General features: G+C 46.9%; 2 protein-coding genes across 2 annotated transcripts in view; one reads left to right on the forward strand and one right to left on the reverse strand.

Annotated features, from left to right (window-relative positions):
* LOC143956183 (NACHT, LRR and PYD domains-containing protein 3-like) overlaps window positions 1–20,652 on the reverse strand; it is a 33,375-nt gene extending 12,723 nt beyond the window's left edge. The window contains exons 1-6 of the mRNA XM_077466338.1: window positions 20,517–20,652; window positions 19,005–19,052; window positions 15,936–16,238; window positions 13,933–13,971; window positions 12,076–13,792; window positions 6,265–6,453 (exon numbers count right to left, since the gene is read on the reverse strand). Coding sequence (XP_077322464.1) covers window positions 6,265–6,453; window positions 12,076–13,792; window positions 13,933–13,971; window positions 15,936–16,238; window positions 19,005–19,029 — 2,273 coding nt within the window. The 5' untranslated portion in view covers window positions 19,030–19,052; window positions 20,517–20,652. The remainder of the gene's footprint in view (window positions 1–6,264; window positions 6,454–12,075; window positions 13,793–13,932; window positions 13,972–15,935; window positions 16,239–19,004; window positions 19,053–20,516) is intronic.
* LOC143956162 (uncharacterized) overlaps window positions 1–22,400 on the forward strand; it is a 713,750-nt gene that overhangs the window by 671,733 nt on the left and 19,617 nt on the right. The gene's annotated exons all lie outside the window — the stretch shown is intronic.

The following is a 22,400-nucleotide window of genomic DNA, read 5'->3' on the forward strand; positions in this document are numbered from 1 at the left end:
TTCCAGGCCTGACTGGAGAAAGGCCAAGATTCTGTTAATGACATACTTTCTAGGATGCCATTTCCTGAGTTCACACCAGGAAACATATGTCCTCCAGATCTTGTAATAAACAAGTCTGGAGGCCGGCTTTCTGGCATTGACCAGAGTAGAAAGGACTGGCCCCGAAAGGCCACGGTCTCTCAGAATGTGGGTCTCAGCAGCCAGACCGTCAAATTCAGACTGCGTAAAGCAGGATGGTAGATTGGACCCTGTGAGAGCAGATCTGGCCGGAGAGGGAGGGTCCATGGCCTGCCTACTGCCAACTTCATGATTTCTGCGTACCATGGTCGCCTGGGCCAAGCCAAGGCCACCAAAAGGACCGACTTTGTCTCCCTCTTGACCCTTCCCAGGAACCGCGACAGAAGCGGGCTCGGGGGGAAGGCATAGATCAGATTGTACTGATCCCAGGGAACTGTCAGAGCATCTGACCCCTGAGCAAGTGCATCTCTTGTCCTTGACACAAACTTGTCCAGCTTCCTGTTGAACCTGGAAGCAAACAGATCTACGTCTGGAATACCCCACTTGTGACATATGTTCTGAAACACGTCGGGGTGCAGAGCCCATTCTCCTGGGCACAACTGCTGGCGGCTGAGAAAATCCGCCTGCCAATTCTCCACTCCTGGGATGAAGACTGCAGAAAGACATGGAACATGCTTTTCTGCCCAGACAAGTATGCGATTCACCTCTTTTTGGGCCACCAGACTTCTGGTACCGCCCTGGTGATTGATATAAGCCACTGCGGTGGCATTGTCAGACTGAACCTGAACTGGGAAACCTCGCAGTCTGTAAGACCACTCTATGAGTGCCATGTAAACTGCCCGGATCTCTAAGATATTTATGGGCAGTAGATTCTCGGTCGCAGACCATTTCCCCTGCGAGCATGTTTCCTCCAATACAGCTCCCCAGCCTGTCAGGCTGGCATCTGTTGTGATAATCTTCCATGAGAGAGGAAGAAAGGTTTTGCCCTTCAGCAAATTCTTGGTTTGTAACCACCAGACAAGACTCTTGCGTGTCCCTGGGGATAGACGCATAGGAAGATCCAGAGATTGGGGCTTCCTGTTCTAAGCCGCAAGGATGCATCCTTGTAAAGGCCTTGAATGGAACTGGGCGAATGGGACGGCCTCGAAGGAGGCGACCATCTTCCCTAACAGTCTCATGCACAACCGAATGGAGGAAGATCTTCTGCCCTATAATCAGGCGCACCAGATCCCCAATGGCCAAGGCTTTTAGCCTTGGAAGAAACACCCTGCCCTGAGTGGTGTCGATGATCATACCTAGGTATTCCAACCTGGTATTCGGTTGTAGGGACGACTTTTCTAGGTTTATAATCCAACCTAGGCGTTCTAGGTGTTCTAGCGTTTTGGTGACGCTGCGACTTAGGAACGCTGCAGTTTTCTCCATGAGAAGCAAGTCGTCTAGATAAGCCATGACGGCTATGCCCTGAGCTCTTAAGATTGCTAAGAGAGGGTCTAGAATCTTTGTGAAGACTCGAGGGGCTGTAGCAAGCCCGAACGGCAAGGCCACAAATTGAAAATGGCGCCGCTCTACGGCGAACCTTAGGAATTTTTGGTGTGTGGGAAAAATTGGCACATGGGGATATGCATCCTTGATATCTATTGATACCATGAATTCTCCTCCTTGCAGGGAGGAGACCACAGTGCAGATTGACTGCATTCGGAAGGACCGGATGTGTAAAAACCGGTTCAGGTCTTTCAGATCCAAGATAGGTCTGACACTTCCACTTGGTTTTGGAACGGTGAAGAGATTTGAGTAAAACCCCGAACTCTGATCTTTCGGGTTCACTTCTACTATCACACCCTGGGATAGTAACTGATCTAAGGCCAGAAATAGCGTTTTTTGCTTTACTGGATCCCTGGGGATCCTTGACCTTAGGAAACGAGAAGGTGGAATCTCCTGAAACTCTAGCTTGTAGCCCAGAGATACCGAAGAGATCACCCACTTGTCCTGGATCTCTTCCCGCCAGGCGCCTGCAAACTGCAGGAGCCTTCCCCCCACTCTGCCGAGCGGGGGCGCCCCTTCACAAGGAAGTTTTTGGGCTCTGCTTGGCAGGCTTTCGCCCCCAAGTCTTTTTCTGTCCCTGGGCTTGGCCTTGAGCCTTTCTAGTAGAGGAGGACTGAGAAGGCCGTCGCCACTGTTTAGAGCTTGATGCTTCGGGAGAGAGAGTACGCCTGAATGAAGGACGCTTGCTCTTTTTGACTGGAAGGAGAGTAGATTTTCCTCCTGAAATATTTTGGACGAGCTTATCTAGTTCTTCTCCAAACAAACGCTCCCCTTTAAAAGGGAACCCAATCAAATGCTTCTTGCATGACAGCTCAGCTGCCCAATTCTTTAGCCATAGGGCCCTTCGCATGTGAACCAACATGAGAGACAAACGTGATGCTTGTTGGACGGAATCCAAAATCGCATCAATTATGAAACACAGAATGTGAGGCAATTCTGTATAATTTTCTACTTCCTCACTGGGAAGGAGCCCAAGCATCTGTTTAACCTGTTCCTTGAGGAACTGACACAACCCCACGGCTGCGACTGTAGGTTGCACCACAGTGCCAGTCATGGAAAAGGAGGCTTTTAATAAGGTTTCCAGCTTTTTATCAGTTGGATCCTTGAATACCTGCGCATTATCCAAAGGACAAGTTAGGTTCTTATTCACACAAGAAACAGCCGCATCGACAGATGGGACCCCCCACTTCTTGGTGAAACTTTCCTCCACAGGATAATGCATAGAAAACCTTTTAGGAGGAGCAAACAGTTTATCGGGATGTCCCCAATCCTCATACATCAATTTATCCATTAAGGGATGAATTGGAAAGGAATAGGCAGTCTGTGGGGCTTTCCTGACTCCCAGGGAAGAGACAGAGGATGTAGCGACTTCAGCAGCAGGCATTCTGAATGTGGTACGCACCAATTCAGTATAATACTGCACCTGTTTTCTGAGCGCCTGGGAGGAGGGGACTATCTCCTCTTCCTCTGACTCATCCGACTGCTCATGATCCCTATCCAAAGATAGGGATCCCTCCTCATTTTCAGAAGAATCATCTGAGAGAGGGATATCAGCAGAGGGAGGGGATCTACCCCTTTTCGTGCTATCTTTTAGGGAAGCAGAAATAAAATTCATGATTCTCCCTTCAAAACCCTCCAATGTAGCCCTAAGGGAGTCCTCAGTGACATAAACCGGGGCTGCGACATTAGGAGAGGCTGCAAAACCCGACAGGGGCACTGACTCGTCTTGAGAGGCTGGCTCCAGTCTTGCAGGGGGGGATGGTAATTTACAGGCACTTTTGGAACCCCTGGACCTAGGCGGTGATTTACCAGTGCCCTTATTACCTCCCCCCTTACAAAGCAGAGGCACTAGTACAAGTACAAGTGCAATCACTGTTGTGCTTAAAGTCTCACAATAATATATATGCTTAAATTGCACAACCTGATGCTGAGTAGGTGTCTAAGGTTTGCCTGGATCCAATCCCCACGGATGCTTACTGCCCACAGCTCCTGTGTCTCCAATTACAGCCCCCTGACGCTCTGGGCTTTTAAAACTGCCGCCTGGCGCCTGCGCAGTACAGCGCCGTGCACACTGACGTGCATGGCTCGCAACCACACCCCCCCTCCTCCATTAGGCCGGGAGCGCGTCCGGCGCGCGTGCACGCGCCCGCGCGCGTGCACGAGGACCGCGGAATCCAGGGGGGGGAAGGAGAACCCAAAAACGGAGCTGCGTGGGACCCCTGAAGTTTTTACCTTATTTGTGGCAGGGACTGCAATGGAGACGTGAGTTAGCTGGAGAATCAGGCTTTCACTGAGCATGTGTATTGAAAAGGCATGTAAGTATGCATCAGGCTGCTCTTACTCCCTCTAGTGGTGGAAACCAGGTAAGACATACAACTACTCGCAATGAAGAAATCCATTCATATAATTAAATATACAGGATAACTTCCCTTACCTGTCCCTGCCACAGGAATTGCTGAACCAGACAAATTCCAGCCTTCACCCATCACGGCGGGTATTGTTAGCCAACCTTCAGGTATATCTGGGGTTCCTTCTCGGAAGAACCTCCCACCTGGGCCATGTAGAAAGCTCTGCCAGAAACTTTCGTGCGCTCTGTATAAACAGTACACCAAGTCTGGTTTTCCCAGAGCCCAGTCTTCCAATGGAGAGGACTTACAGGCAAAACCTCGTGTTTTCGGCAGACGAGGCCCGGGTACCATACCATCTTGGGAGTCAAATATCGGCCCGAGGTATGGATCCGGTTTATTGTAGCCCTTAGGCCCTCGCAGGGACCTTCATAGAGCTAAAGTTTTACGTGACCATCACCATAGACACTGGCGAAAAAACTGAGGTGCCTCCCAGATGGGAGGGGTTATATAGGGGAGGAATTCTCCTTAATTGAGGTCAACCAGTGTCCAATCACCAGAGGTGCCTATATAACCCACTATGTAATGAAGCTCCTGTGTCCCGTGATGTATGATCAAGAAAAATACCTATATAATTTTATAACAGTAACTAAAAAAAAAATAGTTTTTTTTCCAAATTTTCTGTCTTTTTTCCATTTGTTTAGCAAAAAAAACAGTTTTGAATAAATGCCACCAAAAGAAATCTCTATTTGCGTGAAAAAGAAATGATGACAAATTTTTTTTGGGTAAAGTGTAGCATGACCGCGCAATTGTCATTGAAAATGCAACAGCGCTGAAAGCTAAAAATTGGTCTGGACAGGAAGGGGGTGAAAGTACCTGATATTCAAGTGGTTAAAGAGGGGCGGGAAGATGTCCACGATGGCGCAAGAAGTGGAAAGCCAAAAACGCAAAGGGCGGATGGAAATGTGGACAGGGTGCGAACCCTCATACGCTCAGATGGAAGATTGAGGGTCCGAATGATGGCAGAAGAATTGAACATGAACAGGGAAACAGTGCAGCAGATTCTAACGAGGGATTTGGGAATGAGAAAAGTTACACAAAGCTGATGCCCCAAATTTTCACAGAAGATCCAAAAGATCACTTTCAATTTTCATCTGATCTTTTGAAGAATGCAGAGGTGTCTGATATTTCTTTTTACAACCCATTCCATCAATTAAATTGTCACACTTCATATAAGAAGAAAATGAGTGGAGGAGAGATTTGGAAGGTAAATAAAATGTTCCTTCAGTTTTGTTCTCCACGTGCTCTGAGACATACAATAAATAGCAGCTAGACTCAAAATCAGTTTACTGAATCAGATCAGGCAGCTATTGTGATTGGTTGCCAGAGGTTACAGCGTATCATTACCGCTCACTGACTGGTTGCTAGAGGTTACAGCACACATTACAGCTCACTGATTATTTGCTAGAGGTTACAGCACATGATTTCTGCTTGTTGAGATTACTGTACAGTAATACTGCCCACTGATTCGTTGCTAGAGGTTACAGCACATAATCTCCTCACTCCAGGGGTCATGCTATACATATGGATGCCGCCTTTATTTACATATCTATGCAGCTATTTACATATGACTGCTGCTGCTATAACAATAGGGCAGAGCTGGGCAGCATAATGCCACGTACACACGATCGAATTGTCCGGCGTACTTAGTCCGCCGAAACGCATTTCACCGGACAATCCGATCGTGTGTGGGCTTCAGCGGACTTTCTCAGCGTAAAGTCCGGTGGACTTAGAAAGTATTTTTGCAGTCCAATCTTTCCGCTGGACTTGGGTTTCTGCAGACAATATGTTCGTCAGTATGCTAGTCCGGTGGACTAAGAATGACGCATGCTCAGAAGCAAATTACGAAAAGGAAGCTATTATCTACTGGCTATTGAACTTCCTTTTTCTAGTCCCGTCGTACGTGCTGTACGTCATCACGCTAGCAAACGCCGGACTTTCTGTGTGTCCGTGTGTGGCCAAGTCCGTTCGGTAGAAAGTCCGCTGGACTATCCGCCGGATTGTTTGCCGGACTAAGTACGCCGGACAATTCGATTGTGTGTACGCGGCATTAGTAGCAGCACTTCATACTGAGTTATCAGGACACAGAAAGAGACAAGGAAATTTAAACTGGGATAGTTGGCAAGTATGAGGCAGCTGCTTTGGGCCCCACAACAATGACAGGGCCCAGGGCAGCTGCCCCTTTTGCCCTGCCTTAAAAACGGCCCTGATTGGGACATAAAACAATTTAGGAGACAGGAAAACTACGAGACCATTTCCACATTTCCATTTCACTACAAAATCTTGAGATTTCTCTTACGTTAATTCTTGTATTTTACTCTGTGGATTGGTCAGCCAGGAAAGATACGCTTCTTCATCTTCCGAAAAGGTGAACTCGCCTTCTTCCTGATCTAAATCTAGAGAGTGAAACAATTTGTCCTCCATCAGAACGTCTTCATCTTCCAGACTTTGTGAATAACTTCTCAGGGGAAAATGACAGAACTTGAAACTAAAAGAGAACAAATCGTTAAATAGAGATCACTACAAAGAATGTATTTCAAACTTATGTTCTACAAAAAAAAAGAAAAGCGACGCTGGTATCTGCCATCTCATACTTGTCCATCCAGGGCCACCGATAGGGGCAATCTGTATCCCCCACTGTAGGTGACGCTTGACCCAATTGGCAATGCAGAAAGGAAAGGAGATTGCGAGGAAATTGGTTCCTCTATGACCTCCTGTGGTCACAAGGAAGCAGCTGGACGCTGGGGCCCCATGTGACCTTGGTGGCCATCTTGGGTCAGGCAGAGTCTATTTAAGACTCTGGCTCCCGTGCTTGGTGCGCTTTATGTAAATGGTTTGTGTAGAGACAGGTTCCCCCCCTGGCAGGGACAGTGCTTAGCAGTAGTGGAAGGTTCCAGAGGAGTAGGGAAAATGCAGGAACTTCACCATCTCCTCGTAGAAAGCCTTGTGTTTGGGTGTGGACTGGCCAGGCCTCCTCACTGCAGAAGCTGTTGGCATCATTCCAGGACCTCCTCTGCTACTATTTGTAAGTGGCTCCAGTCGGGAGTGGCTTCCCGCTGGGCCTGTTTGTATGTTGTTGGAACTCCTACAATCAGGCATGTACTGGCCATTGGGACTACAGGGAGTTTCCCGGTGGGCCGATGGCTCAGTGGGCCGGTTTCAGTGACAAAGTAATGGCTGCGTGGCTCGCCCTCAACTTCACGCAGTGATGTGAGAAAGATGAGAAAAATACAGAGGAGAATAAGTGAAATAATAAAAGAGGTTAGTGAGGACTCCTTATGTTATGCTACTTATGTTTTTTTTTTTTTTGCACAATTGCGTATAGTTTTATATACTGTTTTGGTGCTTGTTTGCAAAATTAAAGTGGGCTGGTCTGGATGAAGTCCAGGGCCAAATTTTTGTCCCAGTCCAGCCCTGCCTACAATATACTGTTCTCAATTCTCATCCTCCTCCGTCTTTGAGGGTATTCTTTGCTGCCATCTCCCCACACTGCAACCTACCCACAGGGAGGTAAAGGCAACACTGCCTTAATGGGCCCAAGTTTTGGTCAGTACCCGGACCCAGGTTTGGTTTAGTAGCAGGATGAGCTCCCATGTAGATGAGGTCTGGGAGTGCCAATACTGTTCACGTGCTAATGATGACAGATGGGGAAAAGTTAAATAAGGGATTGGGGGATTAGGAGGGACAGCTTAAGATCCTGATGAGGAATTTATACTAGAATTGCCACCTTATCCCTATAAAACGGAACGCATATTAATTACACAGGTTCTGAGATTGATTAAGGTGGTAATGAAACTCACTTGGTGACTTATCTGCTTTAAATTAGCCTCAGAACCTGTGAAATTCATATGTGTTTAGGTTTAAAGGGATGAGGTGGCAACCCTAATTTACACCAAAGCATATCTCATGTCTGTATGGAATTTTGCTCGCAACTCTCTTTCTGCTGTGTCCGGTCAGGAGCTTGACACTCCCTCTCTTTGCTAATCTTTGTGACTGTAGAGCTAAAGTAGTGGGGGGTCCTTTTAGGTAGGCTGTATGGTGCCCATCATTTCTATTTCCCTGCATCCATCCACACTTCCTTGTCTCCTCCTCCCTTTGTCAGGGTCCTAACTCTGGCGTTTTATGGTATGGGAGGAGCATGTGACCTCCCCAATTGGCCAATCACTAGGTCTGAACACCGTAACATTGGTGGGGGAGTAACATCCACGTGGATAGGCTCAGGCTAGACTCCTGCAATGAGGAGGCAGCAAGGGAGCATTGATGGTTGAGTATACCTTGTAGGGGGAATGGGCTATCAGGAGACAGAGTCGCTTTGCAGGTGGCAGTGGCTCTTTAACCTAAACTTTTAAAGTGATATTAAAGGTTCATCCTTTAAAATACCAAACATGTCATACTTACCTGCTCTGAGCAGCACAGATCCTCCTCTTCTCATGTGCCGCGCTGGTGTCCTGGTCCTTCTCCCCCTGCTGAATGCCCCTATAGCAAGCCGCTTGCTATAGGGGCACTCGTGCATGCTCACTCCTGTGCCAGATGAGCTTCCCTGAGATGATTTCTGAAGGTTTGTGCAGAAATTCTTTGGTTATGCAAACCGATTGTTGCAGCAGCTGTCCGGGTGGCTGGTCTCAGACAATCTTTGAGGTGAAGATGCTGGATGTGGAGGTCATGGGCTGGTGTGGTTACACGTGGTCTGAGGTTGTGAGGCCAGTTGGAAGTACTGCCAAATTCTCTGAAACACCTTTGGAGATGGCTTATGGTAGAGAAATTAACATTAATTTCAAGGGCAACAGCTCTGGTGGACATTCCTGCAGTCAGCATGCCAATTGCACGCTGCCTCAAAACTTGTGACATCTGTGGCATTGTGCTGTGTGATAAAACTGCACATTTTAGAGTGACCTTTTATTGTGGCCAGCCTAAGGCACACCCATGCAATAATCATGCTGTCTAATCAGCATCTTGATATGCCACATCTGTGAGATGGATGGATTATCTCGGCAAAGGAGAAGTGCTCACTAACACAGATTACGACAGATCTGTGAACAATATTTGAGAGAAATAGTCCTTTTGTGTACATAGAAAAAGTTGTAGACCTTTACCTTATGATAAAAAGGGGCAAAAACAAAAGTGTTGCTTTTATAATTTTGCATTAATTGCATTATGTATTAAAGTAGACGTTATAACAATCATGGGATAAGCTTTAAAAAAAAAATTGATGCAGGGACTATAGCTCCGCTTTAAGTTGCGTTTAGAGCACTTCCACCCTACAAATAATGTCCCTCAACTTTATCTGTCTTTCTGATAAAAAATCAAGTCTTCAAAAATGTTCAAATTTAGGATGATGGTGTGGTGTCCCCATATATGCCATTGTGGAAAAATCCCCAGCTGTGCCATTTCCCTTCTTACCCTGACCCAATTATTTGGATGAGATTTGGGATTAAGACGGTGGGCTCAGTAGTTGGGAATGGGGTACTCCTGCCATTTGATGACCTAAAACACCAATACCACCTTTCTACTTCCAATTTATTTTGATATCTCCAGTTTAGACACGCTTTTTCCACTCAATTTGGTTCTTTTAGTCTATGTGTAAGGATAAGCAATTTGGAATCCTTATGTAGAGATAAAGACCTTGCCAAACCTCTATCCACCATCTATAAACAATTGTCCAAATTTTCCAAGACTAGGCGGTGAAGACTCGGATGACAAATTGAGTACTACTCTTTCTAGGCTGTTGTCAGCACGGGATCACCTTAAACCGGGAGTAAACCCAGTTTCAAAAAACACTTACATTCCCGGCATGCCGGAAATGCTAACTTTCACATTGGTTGTGCTCCCAACCAAACTTTCAAACCATCCAATGGCTGGTTTCATAACTGATCACATGTGCAGCATTATGGCAGTTGAAGAATCATTAGAGGCCAAGATGGCGGCTTTTTTCAAACCATCCAATGGCTGGTTTCATAACTGATCACATGTGCAGCATTATGGCAGTTGAAGAATCATTAGAGGCCAAGATGGTGGCTTCCCTGACTGAAAACGATAGAAGGGTTTACTTCCACTTTAAACAGTATAAATTCCTCTGCAAAAAATATTTTACCCCTGCTAGGAGGAGGATTTTCCCCACAAATTCAACAAATAGCTGGAGGTGTGCTGCTCCATGGGCAGATTTACATTAGTCCTTCTGTAGAAGTTTGCTTCTTGGGCCTGGTTGATCCTTTAGCACCTAAGAGGGTATTCGCACGCTCCTTAGTCTACTCTTTTATTATGCACTCAAAATAATAATCGTGTCATGGAAGAAACCTGTGGCCCCACCATTTTGGCTTGGAAGGCATTGGTAAATAAAGCACTACCATTTTACAAAGCTTCATACTGTATGTTAATAGAGATGTACTGTCACGATCACTCTGACGTTTCAGCCATACACAGGAGACTTACCCGTAGAAACCTGTCGTGGAGAGCCCGTCGTTTCCCTTTGACGCGCGCTAAAGCTAACGAACGCACTCGCGTCAACACGAACGAGCGCGCACACGCACGTGGGTCACGAACGGGAGCACGTCTACTCGCGGGGGCGCGCTGACCCGTCGTACGTCCGTTTGGCACCCTAAGGTCTTCTTAAGTCACTGGCTCCCTTCCATCCGTGCTGTCCAGTCTACAGCGTGTCCGTGACCTTGCTTTCTGTACCAGTACCTGTTACCTTGATCCTTGATACCCGGCTTGTTCTTTGACCTTGATCCGTTGCTGCCTGCCTACGACCTCTGCTTGTCTGACCACGTCTCCGCCTCATCCTCTTGTACCTTGCTGATCGATTCCTGCTGACCCGGCCTGTACCCGACTCCGCTGTTCCTGTTTACCTGTTGGGGTTCCTGACGCCCACCTACCAGCCAGTCTCCGCACTTGTGCCTGCCTGCTACAGTCAAGTACCATCAGCTCTACCAACTTGCTGTCGGTGCCCAGCTGCTTATCCGGACCAGTCCTACCTGCCAGGCACTTGTGCCCCCTGAACTTTTGAATACCTGTCTCCATCTCCAGGGGTTCATTAGCCAGGGGATACGAGGGGCCGCTCCCTGCATTCCAGGCTCAACTACTAGGTACGTGACATGTACCAACTAAATTTGAAAAGGTGTGGGGAGGTTGGATAAAGGACGAATTCATTGCATCAGATTGATTGTTTGTCATGGTTATGCAATAGAGTTCTTCTGCTTACCTGTCTCCATGTGTTCATTTCTAGAGACCAGCCGACCCTCACCTGACTGCTTTTATAATCCATCCTCTGGCATGGCTCCACCCTAGCTCCTATCAGAGAACTCTATATTAACCTGTGCACTGCTAGCCAACCCTGCTGATCAACCTTTGTGTGTTAGCTTCCTGTTTCCTTCCGTGTGCTCTTCTATTGTTTTCCGTTACCGACTTTGGCGTGTCCTTGACTATCCCTGTTTGCCTGTGATCCTGACCTTTTGGCGTGTCCCCGACTTTTCCTGTCTGCTTGTGGCCCCGACCTTGGCTTTGTCCCTCACCAACCCTGGGGGTCGCGACCTGGAGCCAGTTGCAGCCAAGTCCATCCTCACCACTCGAGGCTCTGGTGAACACCTGCTGGCTCTTAGACTCCGCGCCCCAGGGAATCTTACGCTCTAACCCCGGTGGGATCCATCTTGGTGTTCTGGCGGCCCTGCCTTCCTATCACCTTGACCCCCGTCCGCAGCAGTTAGCCGTAGGGTCCACAACCTTGCGGTGCACTCCTAATCCCTGCGGTGTGCATCTGTCACCTGGCCTCAAGGTGACCTGACATTGTTTGTATATTAAGAGGCTCTTGTGGAGGGTCTGGTACTGTTCCTTTGAGGGCTCCGATGAGCACTTTATATAGGTGCTCTCTGTACTTTGGGGAAGTTCATATGTGGGGATGTAAGTGTAGATTCGCTACTATGGTGTCAATTATTTGAATATTTTTGGTACAATTTATATGGGAGCTGCATTGTCCGCTGGTGCTGATGCCTTGTAGTGCCAATTGTTAAATGTTGTTATGTTTGTAACTTTCACATGACAAAAAGACTCTTGAAAAATGTACATTCAATTCTCTATATGGAGTTCCATTATTGAGGTATCCTTGAAAATGTCTTACCAGAGTAGTTGACAGTTGTGTAGGTGTGGCGATAACATTTCCAGGTCTGTGGGTTCAATGGTGAGCAACACAAAGGTGAGAGCCTGAAAATGTTGACAAATCTTCAAGCAATAGCACAGCTGTTTATAACAATTGTTTCCCCAATTTGAGCTATCCATCCATATGGTTTCTATTTCCAAACATGAAGAACAGGACATGATTCTCCTTATGAAGTCCGTGTCTTGTGTCTCATACAGACAGAAAATGGCTTCGGTAGAGTAAACCGAAAGCGTGTCGCCCGTAAGCCACTTTTCCACTGCAGACGTGGCCTGGAGTGAAATCTTGATGCCCGTGCTTTTTGAAAATGCCTCAGTGTCTTTTTTATTTAGGAGCCCGAACAGGAACCGCACGGCCAGAATCAAATGAGGATGTTCTGCACACGATGTGGAAAGCGAGTCCCCTTTACAGATCTCCGGAAGGAAAGAGTCTTCCTCATTTCCAGAACCACCGTCCAATGCATAATACAGAGCAGCAAAGAACTCTTGTACACTAAGGTGGATGAAGCCATAGTAGTTCTTGGTGTCGATGTCCAAGTGAAAAACATTCTGGTTCAGAAATACGGACTCAATCTCTGACAAAGAAAGACCATGTCTTTCTAGTTCATCTTCCTCAAACAAGAATTGCTGGTTTAAAACTCCCTCCTTTGCCAGAGCACACAATTTCTTCAGGCAGGATTGTGCTGGCTGGTTCCTACCATGGTACTTTATTAGACCCTTCAGGTAGAGGAGATATACAGAGGTGGCTGTTTTATACTGCAGTAAGTCCAAGTCTTGCTTTAGTTGAGGTTTCAATACAGTGCACACAATCCAACATACAATGGGGACAGCACACATGGTGTACAGAACTTCGTTGTCTTTTATGATACTGAGAGCCTTGTCCGCATCATCTTCATTTTTAAAGAAGTTGTGGAAATATTCCACACGGTCTTCCCCTGTGAATCCCAGGACTTCCACATAGCGGGAATCATCGATGAATGTGTTAAGTTTGTCCAGGGCCAATGACCTCGTGGTGATGATCAGAGAAGACCGTTTGAGAACCTGTTTCTTCAGCAATCTTTGGAGGAGTATTTCTATGTGGGTTTCTTCAAAAATGTCATGGCAAGCCTTAGATTTCTTCTCCAGAGTCCACTTCAATTCATCGAAACCATCAACTATGAAGAGAAGCTTTCCATGATTTCCAGGATCCTTCAGGATAGACACAAGGTCGTCTGTACATTGCATTCTGCAGGTTCTGGATAAAAGTCCCACAAGGCTTATGGGTTCGGTGATGGTGTTGAGTTCTCTGCAGCTCAGATGAAACACAAAGTCAAACTTGTCATGGTAGAGATTACCGGAGGCCCAATCCAGCATGATCTTCTTGGAGGTCATGGTTTTTCCAATCCCAGCAGGTCCTTGTAGTACCACATTCTTTGGGATGAAACCCTCTTCATCAGGGTCGAACAAGGACTGGATTGTGATTGGGGAATATTCATCAGACGATCTTTTCATCATGATCTGTAGATGTTTTCTCCCTAAAGAAGTTATTTCATCGGTCTTTTCATCTATATTTTGGGGGTCTTTTATCAGTAGTAAGTTGGTAAATCTTTTCTCTAAGTTAACAGCCTCCCCTATACGGGAGTTATATTCTTTAATCCTTTGGAAATCCTCTTTCATGGTCTCCATGTATTCCTTCTTACAATCTGCAATGTAGATAGCAAAATATTTGAATTGTCAGATACACACAAAATAGATTTGGACAGAAGAGTTGGAAATAGCATTATGTTTCAGGAAAGACATTTCCCCAGATCTAGGGACTCAACACAAGATATTTTCTACTAACCTAGTAATCTATTGTCGAGTGTCATCTGCTTCAGTTTGGCTGCAAAAACAAGATTTATGAAATTAGTATACACAAAGTTGGCTGTATGCAGAAAAATACACCCCCCGGCACCAGATGATGGGCAACCAGGGCTGCCATTTGTAATCATGGAGCCCTGTTGTCAGGTCACCTTGAGGCGAGGTGACAGGCGCACACCGTAGGATCAGGAGTGCACCGCAAGGTTGTGGACCCTATGGCTGACTGCTGCAGACGGGGGACAGATCCCACTGGGGTTAGAGCGTAAGATTCCCTGGGGCGTGGAGTCTAAGAGCCAGCAGGTGTTCACCAGCGCCTCTGGTGGTGAGGGTGGACTTGGCTGCAACTGGCTCCAGGTTGCGACCCCCAGGGTCCCCCAGCTCACACCCACAGTAGGCAACAGGAGGATAGGGATGGTGAGGGACAAAGCCAAGGTCGGGGCCACAAGCAGACAAGAATAGTCGGGAACACGCCAAAAGGTCAGGATCAAAGGCAAACAGGGATAGTCAAAACACGCCAAAGTCGGTAACGGAAAACAGTAGAAGAGCACACGGCAGGAAACAGGAAACTAACACACAAAGGAATACACAATGGTTGATCAGCACTGATGGCCTGCAGTGCACAGGTTAATATAGGGCTCCCTGATAGGGCCTGGGGTGGAGCCATGCTTAGAGGAGAGGTTATAAAACCACCAGGTGGAAGTGGCTGACCTCTTAGTCTGAAGACATGAGGGGAGGTAAGCAAACACAGGAAGATCACTGCATAACCATGACACCCGTGCAGCCTACCTGAGAGGCTCCCCCAAATTACAAAATTAAAATATTTTAGAATTATTTTTTCCAATAATAAAAAAAAAATTTACAATTAAAAACAATATACCGGTATTTTTATTTTTATTATTTTTTTATTATTATTTATTTTTTTACAATCTTCTTTTTACAACGCTGTTCGGGAGGGGGTCTTTGGATTAAATATATGGGGTCCACACCGACCCCTGACATCTCACCATTGAGTTTAAGAAAGGAATTGAGGACACAGATTCTTAAATTCCTTTCTCTGTAGCCTCAGCTGCACTGAAGATGAATGAACAAGAGCGATCGGTACCAATAACTCACTGTATTCATTCAGAAAAGGAAGGGGCCAGTAGATTACATATTTACCAGCCCCTTCTCCCACTCTCCATCTGCCTGTGCGGGGGATGAGAAGGGGCCTGGGCACAGAGGGGGAATCAGATGTGGGCAGCCCATAGAGGGGGATCGGTGCGGTGGAACGGGAGGACAATTACAGAACAATGCATTGTGTCTGTGTCTCTCCCTCCAGCAGCTGAAAGCCGGCAGAGGGAGAGGGGGAGAGACCAGCTTTCAACTGCTGGAGGGAGAGACACAGACATAATTCATTGTTCTGTAATTGTCCTCCAGACCTGCCACACCAATCCCCCTGCATTCCGGGCCCCCAGTGTGCCTAGGCCCCCTACAGGAGGCCCGGTGGTACCCCCCTATCAGCAGCCCTGCAGCCAACTACTCAGTTCTGATAAGATCTTGGAGTTTTTAAATATCCTCTCGAGAATTCTATCACAAATTTGTTGGTCCCATTAATTTATAGTTTTAGGCCCCTTTCACACAAGCGTCCGATTGGGTCTGCCTGTCCGTTTTTCAGGCAGACCCGATTAGACCCTGCTCTATGGAGCGGTGGGTGTACATGGAATTGTGTCCATTTACCCCCGCCTACCTTTAGTCTGATCCAATCCGTGAAAAACAAACAGAAGGGGATCAGTTTCCCTCTGTCCAGGCAGATCGGAGTTGACTGCCCATAGAGCAGTGTGAGCCACGACTACCTAAGCGTAGCAGACACAGACGTGTTAGCCGCCAGCTCCTCTTTGCTCAGTGGGGGATCAGTGGACAGATCCCCCTCTGAGCAATAGTCCACCCCATGTAAAAGGAGACCTAGGGAAGGTAATTTTCTTAAAATAGTGATTCCTACAAACATACCATTTTTAAATCTCCTTGTCTGGAGGTCATTTGCGGGTCCCAGCAGACCAATCAGGGTGAAGACTTCACTCGTGGCATCCAGTGCTGCCTCCTCTCCATAGGTCTCAATCAGGAGATCCTTTGTGGTGATCCAATCCGCATTTTCTAGCTTTCCTTTGGGAATGGGAGGTTTATCTTCATATGAGAAATCAGACAATTTATTCTTAAATTTCTTGAAATCGCATCCTTTCAGATCCTCTAGAGAATATATGAGGAGATCCCCAGATGTTCTTGTTCTCTTTCCTAGGATAGCAGTGGTTGAACCTGCAGAGAAGACACCTCACATCTATAAGGAACACATACAATGTACCAGCAGACAAATCTTTGGCACATGTATTAATTGGAGGTTTACTTTAACAACAAATGAAGCAGCTATTGTTCTGTCCCACTTACATGTACAACATATTACCAAAAGTATTGGGAAGCTTGCCTTTACATGAACCCTAATGGCATCCCAGTCTTAGTCCGTAGGGTTCAATATTGAGTTGGCCCGCCCTTTGCAGCTATAACAGCTTAAATTCTTCTGAAAAGGCCGTCCACAAGGTTTAGGAGTGTGTCTATGGGAATGTTTGACCATTCTTCCAGAAGAGCATTTGTGAGTTCAGGCATTAATGTTGGACGAGAAGGCAGTCTCCGCTCTAATTCATCCCTAAGGTGTTCTATTGGGTTGAGGTCAGGACTCTGTGCAGGCCAGTCAAGTTCCTCCTCTCCAAACTCGTTCATCCATGTCTTTATGGTCCTTGCTTTGTGCACTGGTCCAAATCATTTGGTGGAGGGGAGGGGGGGAGGATTATGGTGTGGGGTTGTTTTTTCAGGTTGTTGGGCTTGGCCCCTTAGTTTCAGTGAAGGGAAATCTTAAGGCGTCGGCATACAAAGACATTTTGGACAATTTCATGCTTCCAATTTTGTGGGAACAGTTTGGGGATGACTCCTTCCTGTTCATACATGACTGCCCACCAGTGCACAAAGCAAGGTCCATAAAGACATGGAAGAGCGAGTTTGGGGTGGAGAAACTTGACTGGCCTGACTCCAACCTGATAGAGCAGCTTTGGGAAGAATTAAAGCGGAGACTGTGAGACAAGCCTTCTCGTCCAACATCAATGCCTGACCTCATAAATGCGCTTCTGGAAGAATGGTCAAACATCCCCATAGACACACTCCTAAACCTTGTGGACGGCCTTCCCAGAAGAGTTGAAGCTGTTATAGCTGCAAAGGGCGGGCCAACTCAATATGTGTGTCAACACTGTACCCAACCCAAATTTTTATCATTTTTTCCCCACAAATAGAGCTTTCTTTTGGTGTTATTTGTTTACCACTGGGGTTTTTTATTTTTTGCACTACAAATAAAAAAAATACAGAAAATTTTGAAAAAAATTATTTGTTTCTGTTACAAAACGTTGTAAATAAGTAAGTTTTCTCCTTCACTGACAGGCACTGATGAGGTGGCTCTGATGATGAAGCACTTATATGCTGGACTGACAGGCACTGATAGGTGGCGCTGATATGCAGCACTGATTGGTGGCACCGATGGGCACTGATATGGGCACTAATAGGCAGCACTGATAGGCACTGATATGGGCACTGATAAGCAGCACTGATGGGCACTGATAGGTAGCACTGGGCACTGATAGGTGGCACTGGTGGGCACTGATGGGCGGCGCTGATAGGAAGCACTGATCAGAAGGCACTGGCAGGCAGCACTGATGGGCACTGAGTTCCATCCCTATTGGGCATTGATTGGCACACCTGGTAGTCCTGGGTAGGCATCCCTGTGGTCCTGGGTGGGCATTTTCGGGGGGGGGGAGGGGGGGGCTACACTGATAATCAATCAGCGCAGACCCCCCCTCTCAGGAGAGCAGCCGATCAGCTCTCCTCTACTCACACCTGTCAGTGCGAGTGGAGGGAAAGACAATAAACTATACTAGAATCGGTATCAGTGCCGATACCGAGCATTTGCACCAGTACTTGTACTTGTGCAAATGCTTCAATGTTTGACCCGATACCTGGCAGGAGGCCAGTACACCCGGTGTCCTCAGTGTAGCAGGTGGGGCCAGCAGCCCCACAGATAATCAGTGCATCGGTCAGGGGCAGTTACAAATACCAATCTCACTGTATAGCTTTTCTGACAGCCGCTTCTTCTCCTCTCCCTCCCGTGGCTGTCAGGGAGATTGGTGCTTGTAACTGCCCCCACCGCCGCACCGCTCTTCCCTGATTGTCCCGTGTCCTCCCCGGCTCCCTGGGTCCTCTTCCGCTCCCCCCTTAGTCCTGTCAGGATGCAGAGCAGAGGAAGGAGTCGGTAAATCCATCATTTACTGGCTCCTTCCTTTTCTGAATGCACAGAGTCAGTGAACACTGACTGTCCATTCATAACTGAGCATAGTAACCTGTGTTTATTCTGCTTCAGTTTATGAATGGAGAGGAGCTGCTGTCTCCTCTGCATTCATCTTCAGTGCAGCTGAGGCTGCAGAGAAAGGGACTGAGGAACCTGTGTCCTCAGTCCCTTTCTCTGTCTCAAAGGGGAAATTTCAGGGGTCACTTTAGACCCCTGATATCTCACCAAAGCCCCCCTCCCCCCAACAGGGTTGGTAAAAAGGGAAGAAAAGGAAAAACTTTTTAATAAATATATAAAAGTCAAATTGTAAAAATAATTAAAAAAAAAACACTTACACCGTCCACTCCCCCCCCCCCCCAAAAAAAAAGCATTGTAAAAAATAATTAAAAAAATTAATTGTAAAAAAAAAACTAATAAAAATGAAAAACTACTGACACAGTCCATGCCTCATCAGTGCGGCCTATCAGTGCTACATATTAGTGCCACCGTCACATGACATTAAAAAAAGTATCGGTAATCAGAATCAGTGAGTACTTGGAAAAAAATGTATCGGTACTTGTCTTAAAAAAATGGTATCGGTGCAATCCTAGTTGACAATAACTAGCATGTAAGAAACTCTGGCTAAGGATTTAATATGCGTTCTGTAATGAAATTACAATCTCTGGAGATGTGAAATGGACATATTGGTAAAGTCCCACCTTGGGAGGAAGAAGAGGCCGCCATTGGATGACCGGGGCTTACATCACCTAAAAGGAACACAAAGATTGAACAGATTAGTCAAAGATTGATCGAATGCGGTACAATTAACTGAATTAAGAAGGAATTCACCCTATGTGGTGATTGCATGCCAATGCCACCAGCCAGGGATTTCCCCATCAACACAGTCAGTGTTGATGGAGGTATCAAGCGATTTTCTTTCGTGCAACCAATTTATTAATTCGCTATGGTCACACAATTGGGTGGAATCAGGACGCACTCTCTGCACCCCGGGCCCACTCTTTTTTGAAGCCTATTAGAGCCTCTCGCTCTAATCAGGTGCTTCAAAAAAAAATACACTTCCCTCCTGCCCCCACCATAGGAGTCCATGCGTTCCTGAAAGGGGCCGGTCGCATGGATAGGGAGGTGACAGAAGGGATAATGGGGGCCGCGCCCATGTACCCACAATGCATGGGCTGCCACTGCACTGGCCTCAGTCTAGGCCCCCCCCAGAGAGTCTGAAGGACAGTATGCTGGCCTACTGTTTAGAAAGTTTGGAGACCCATGGCCTAGACTTATTTCTTAGCCAGAATGAGTGTTCTGTTGCTGTGTTCCTGGCTGCTTCTGCACTAACGTGGGAGAAGAATCTGTGGAATCTAACAGCCCTTTCTGGGGGAAGCCCTACATACGGGTCTGTAACCCTCTTCACACAGTCCTCATTAATACACAGTGTGGCTTTGAGCCCCTTTGTTTTGCAGTGGCTACCGAGGAACTTCATCCTACCTAATCCCCAAAAAAAGAAAACCCCCAACACTTGCCCCAGTCTCAAAATAAAAACAAAATATAACTACACTAAAAAGTCTGGAGTTGTCTTTCTTGAAGCAGAAGTTCTCCCTTAGCTGTCTTCTCCTGTGCCGCCATCTTTAATGGAGATCCGATGCATGTCTTTGGGACCTGGCAGAGATCCCCGTGGCTTGTCTGCACATTCGCCATCATTTTATATAAAATGTTGGTTTTAGCAAATGTGGAAGCCCTTGTACACACGATCGGACATTCCGACAACAAAATCCAAAACTGGTGTTGCATACACACGGTTGGACAAAGTTGTCAGAAAATCTGATCGTTCAGAACATGATGACGTTTGTATGTTACGACGGGAATACGTTCAGGCTAGTAGCCAATAGCTTTAGTCTCGTAATTTGATCTGAGCATGCGTGGCACTTTGTCCGATCAGAATTCTCTACAAACGATCGGACAAAGTCCTATCGGATCATGTTGTCGGAAAATTTTATATCCAGCTCTCAAACTTTGTTGGTCGGACATTCCGACCGAAAAAGTCAGATGGAGCCCACACACGGTCGGATTATCCGACAACACTGCCCGATCGGACATTTTCTGTCGGAATTTCCGACCGTGTGTACAAGGACTAAGAGGGAAGGGGAGGAGGCAGAAGAGAAGACCTTGCTAAAGTGGACAAACTCCGACTTTAATTAATTTTTACGAAGCTGACTTACCCTTTATACTGTCTATGCGAGGTACTCCCACTGAGTAACGTTACTCTCAAGTCTTGAATGGTCACATGACCTTTGAAAGACAAACAAACTGTCACTTCCTTGAAGAACTATGGACTTGCTTCCCGCCTTCTGAAACTATGTACATTGTGTGCCCTCTAGTGTTCAACACTCATATATAATCCACTGGCTAGTCATATGTTCAGCACATCAGCTCTTTATTTCTAGGATCTCGAATTTCGAAAACCAAGCACAACCTCATATTCATACTCAATTATCTGCGTGGTACTTCAGTTGTGGGACATGTCAGAGTTGAATGCCTGATGACCAACTTAATGTGGGCATCCCTTATACGTAGGGTAAGACTAGGACTCAAATTCTTTGAGACGTTGGGATCAAACGTAGTTGGATTCAGTTCTAAACGGGTTATCAGAACATTTCGGGTGCGGAATCCAAACCCCATTAAAGTCAAAGGGAGGCAGATGTTAAAAAACAGTAATGGCCATTTTCTAGGCTAATAGGCAAGGGGGAAAGTTAAACACATGACACGGGTGGGGGGGTTAGGCTGGGCACTGCCCGAGCAAAAAAAACGTAAAACAATTCTGGAAAGCAGCGATTTAATAATTGTTTAGGCTCCATTCACATTACTTCGTCTCCAAAGTCGCACGATTTCCAGTAGAGTGATCTGACTTTACATTCTCTGGACCGAGGTCGTAACAAAAGTCATACCAAAGTAGTCCAGACACCTTTTCAAAGTTGCACCGATTTGAACGGGCGCCATTAAATAGAATGGGCTATGACTTGTCCTGCGACGTTGATGTCCAAAGTCCCAAATCGCACAAGTCTGTGGAGCCTTAAGGGGAAACTGACATTTATAAAGAAAAAAAATGCTGTCTAAATTTCTGGTAAATGACAGTGTGGTTCTGCCACGCTTTTTGTGGGACAGAATCATGTGGCAAATTGCTCCTTCACAAATTGTATGAAGTTTAGCGCCCGAAAAGGAGCTTCTTTTCTGGTGACAAACATGCAATGGGCAGCTCATTCAAGCACAGGGCACAGCAGGTGTACAGACCCAGGAAGTCAGAACAGAGATGGTGGGAACCCCTCATAATGGGCACAGCAGATGTACAGACTCGGGAACTTAGCACAGGGTTGGTGGGAACCCCTCAGAATGGGCACAGCAGGTGTACAGACCCCGGAACGCAGCACAGGGATGGTGAGAACCCCTCCTAATAGGCACAGCAGATGTACAGACCCGGGAACTCAGCACAGGGATGGTGGGAACTCCTCATAATGGGCGCAGCAGATGTACAGACCAGGGAACTTAGCACTGGCATGGTAGGAACCCCTCAGAATGGGCACAGCAGGTGTACAGACCCGGGAACTCAGCACGGGGATGGTGGGAACCCCTCATAATGGGCACAGCAGCTGTACAGACCCTGGAACTTAGCACTGGCATGGTAGGAACCCTTCAGAATGGGCACAGCAGGTGTACAGATCCGGGAACTCAGCACAAGGATGGTGAAAACCCCTCTTAATGGGCACAGCAGATGTACAGACCCCGGGAACTCACCACAGAGATGCTGAGAACCCCTCATAAAGGGCACAGCACGTGTACAGACCTGGGAACTCAGCACAGGGATGGTGGGAACCCCTCATAATGGGCACAGCAGATGTACAGACCCAGGAATTCAGCACAGGGATGGTGGGAGCCCTTTATAATGGGCACAGCAGAGGTACTGACCCAGGAACGCAGCACAGGGATGGAGGGAACCCCTCATAATGGGCACAGCAGGTGTACAGACCCAGGAACTCAGCACAGAGATGGTGGGAACTCCTCATAATGTGCAAGGCAGATGTACAGACCCGAAAACAGCACAGGGTTAG

The sequence above is a fragment of the Lithobates pipiens genome, unplaced genomic scaffold (assembly GCF_037356315.1).
Source record: "Lithobates pipiens isolate NorthernLeopardFrog02 unplaced genomic scaffold, aLitPip1_a1.2 Scaffold_35, whole genome shotgun sequence".
NCBI classification, from domain to species: Eukaryota; Metazoa; Chordata; class Amphibia; order Anura; family Ranidae; genus Lithobates; species Lithobates pipiens.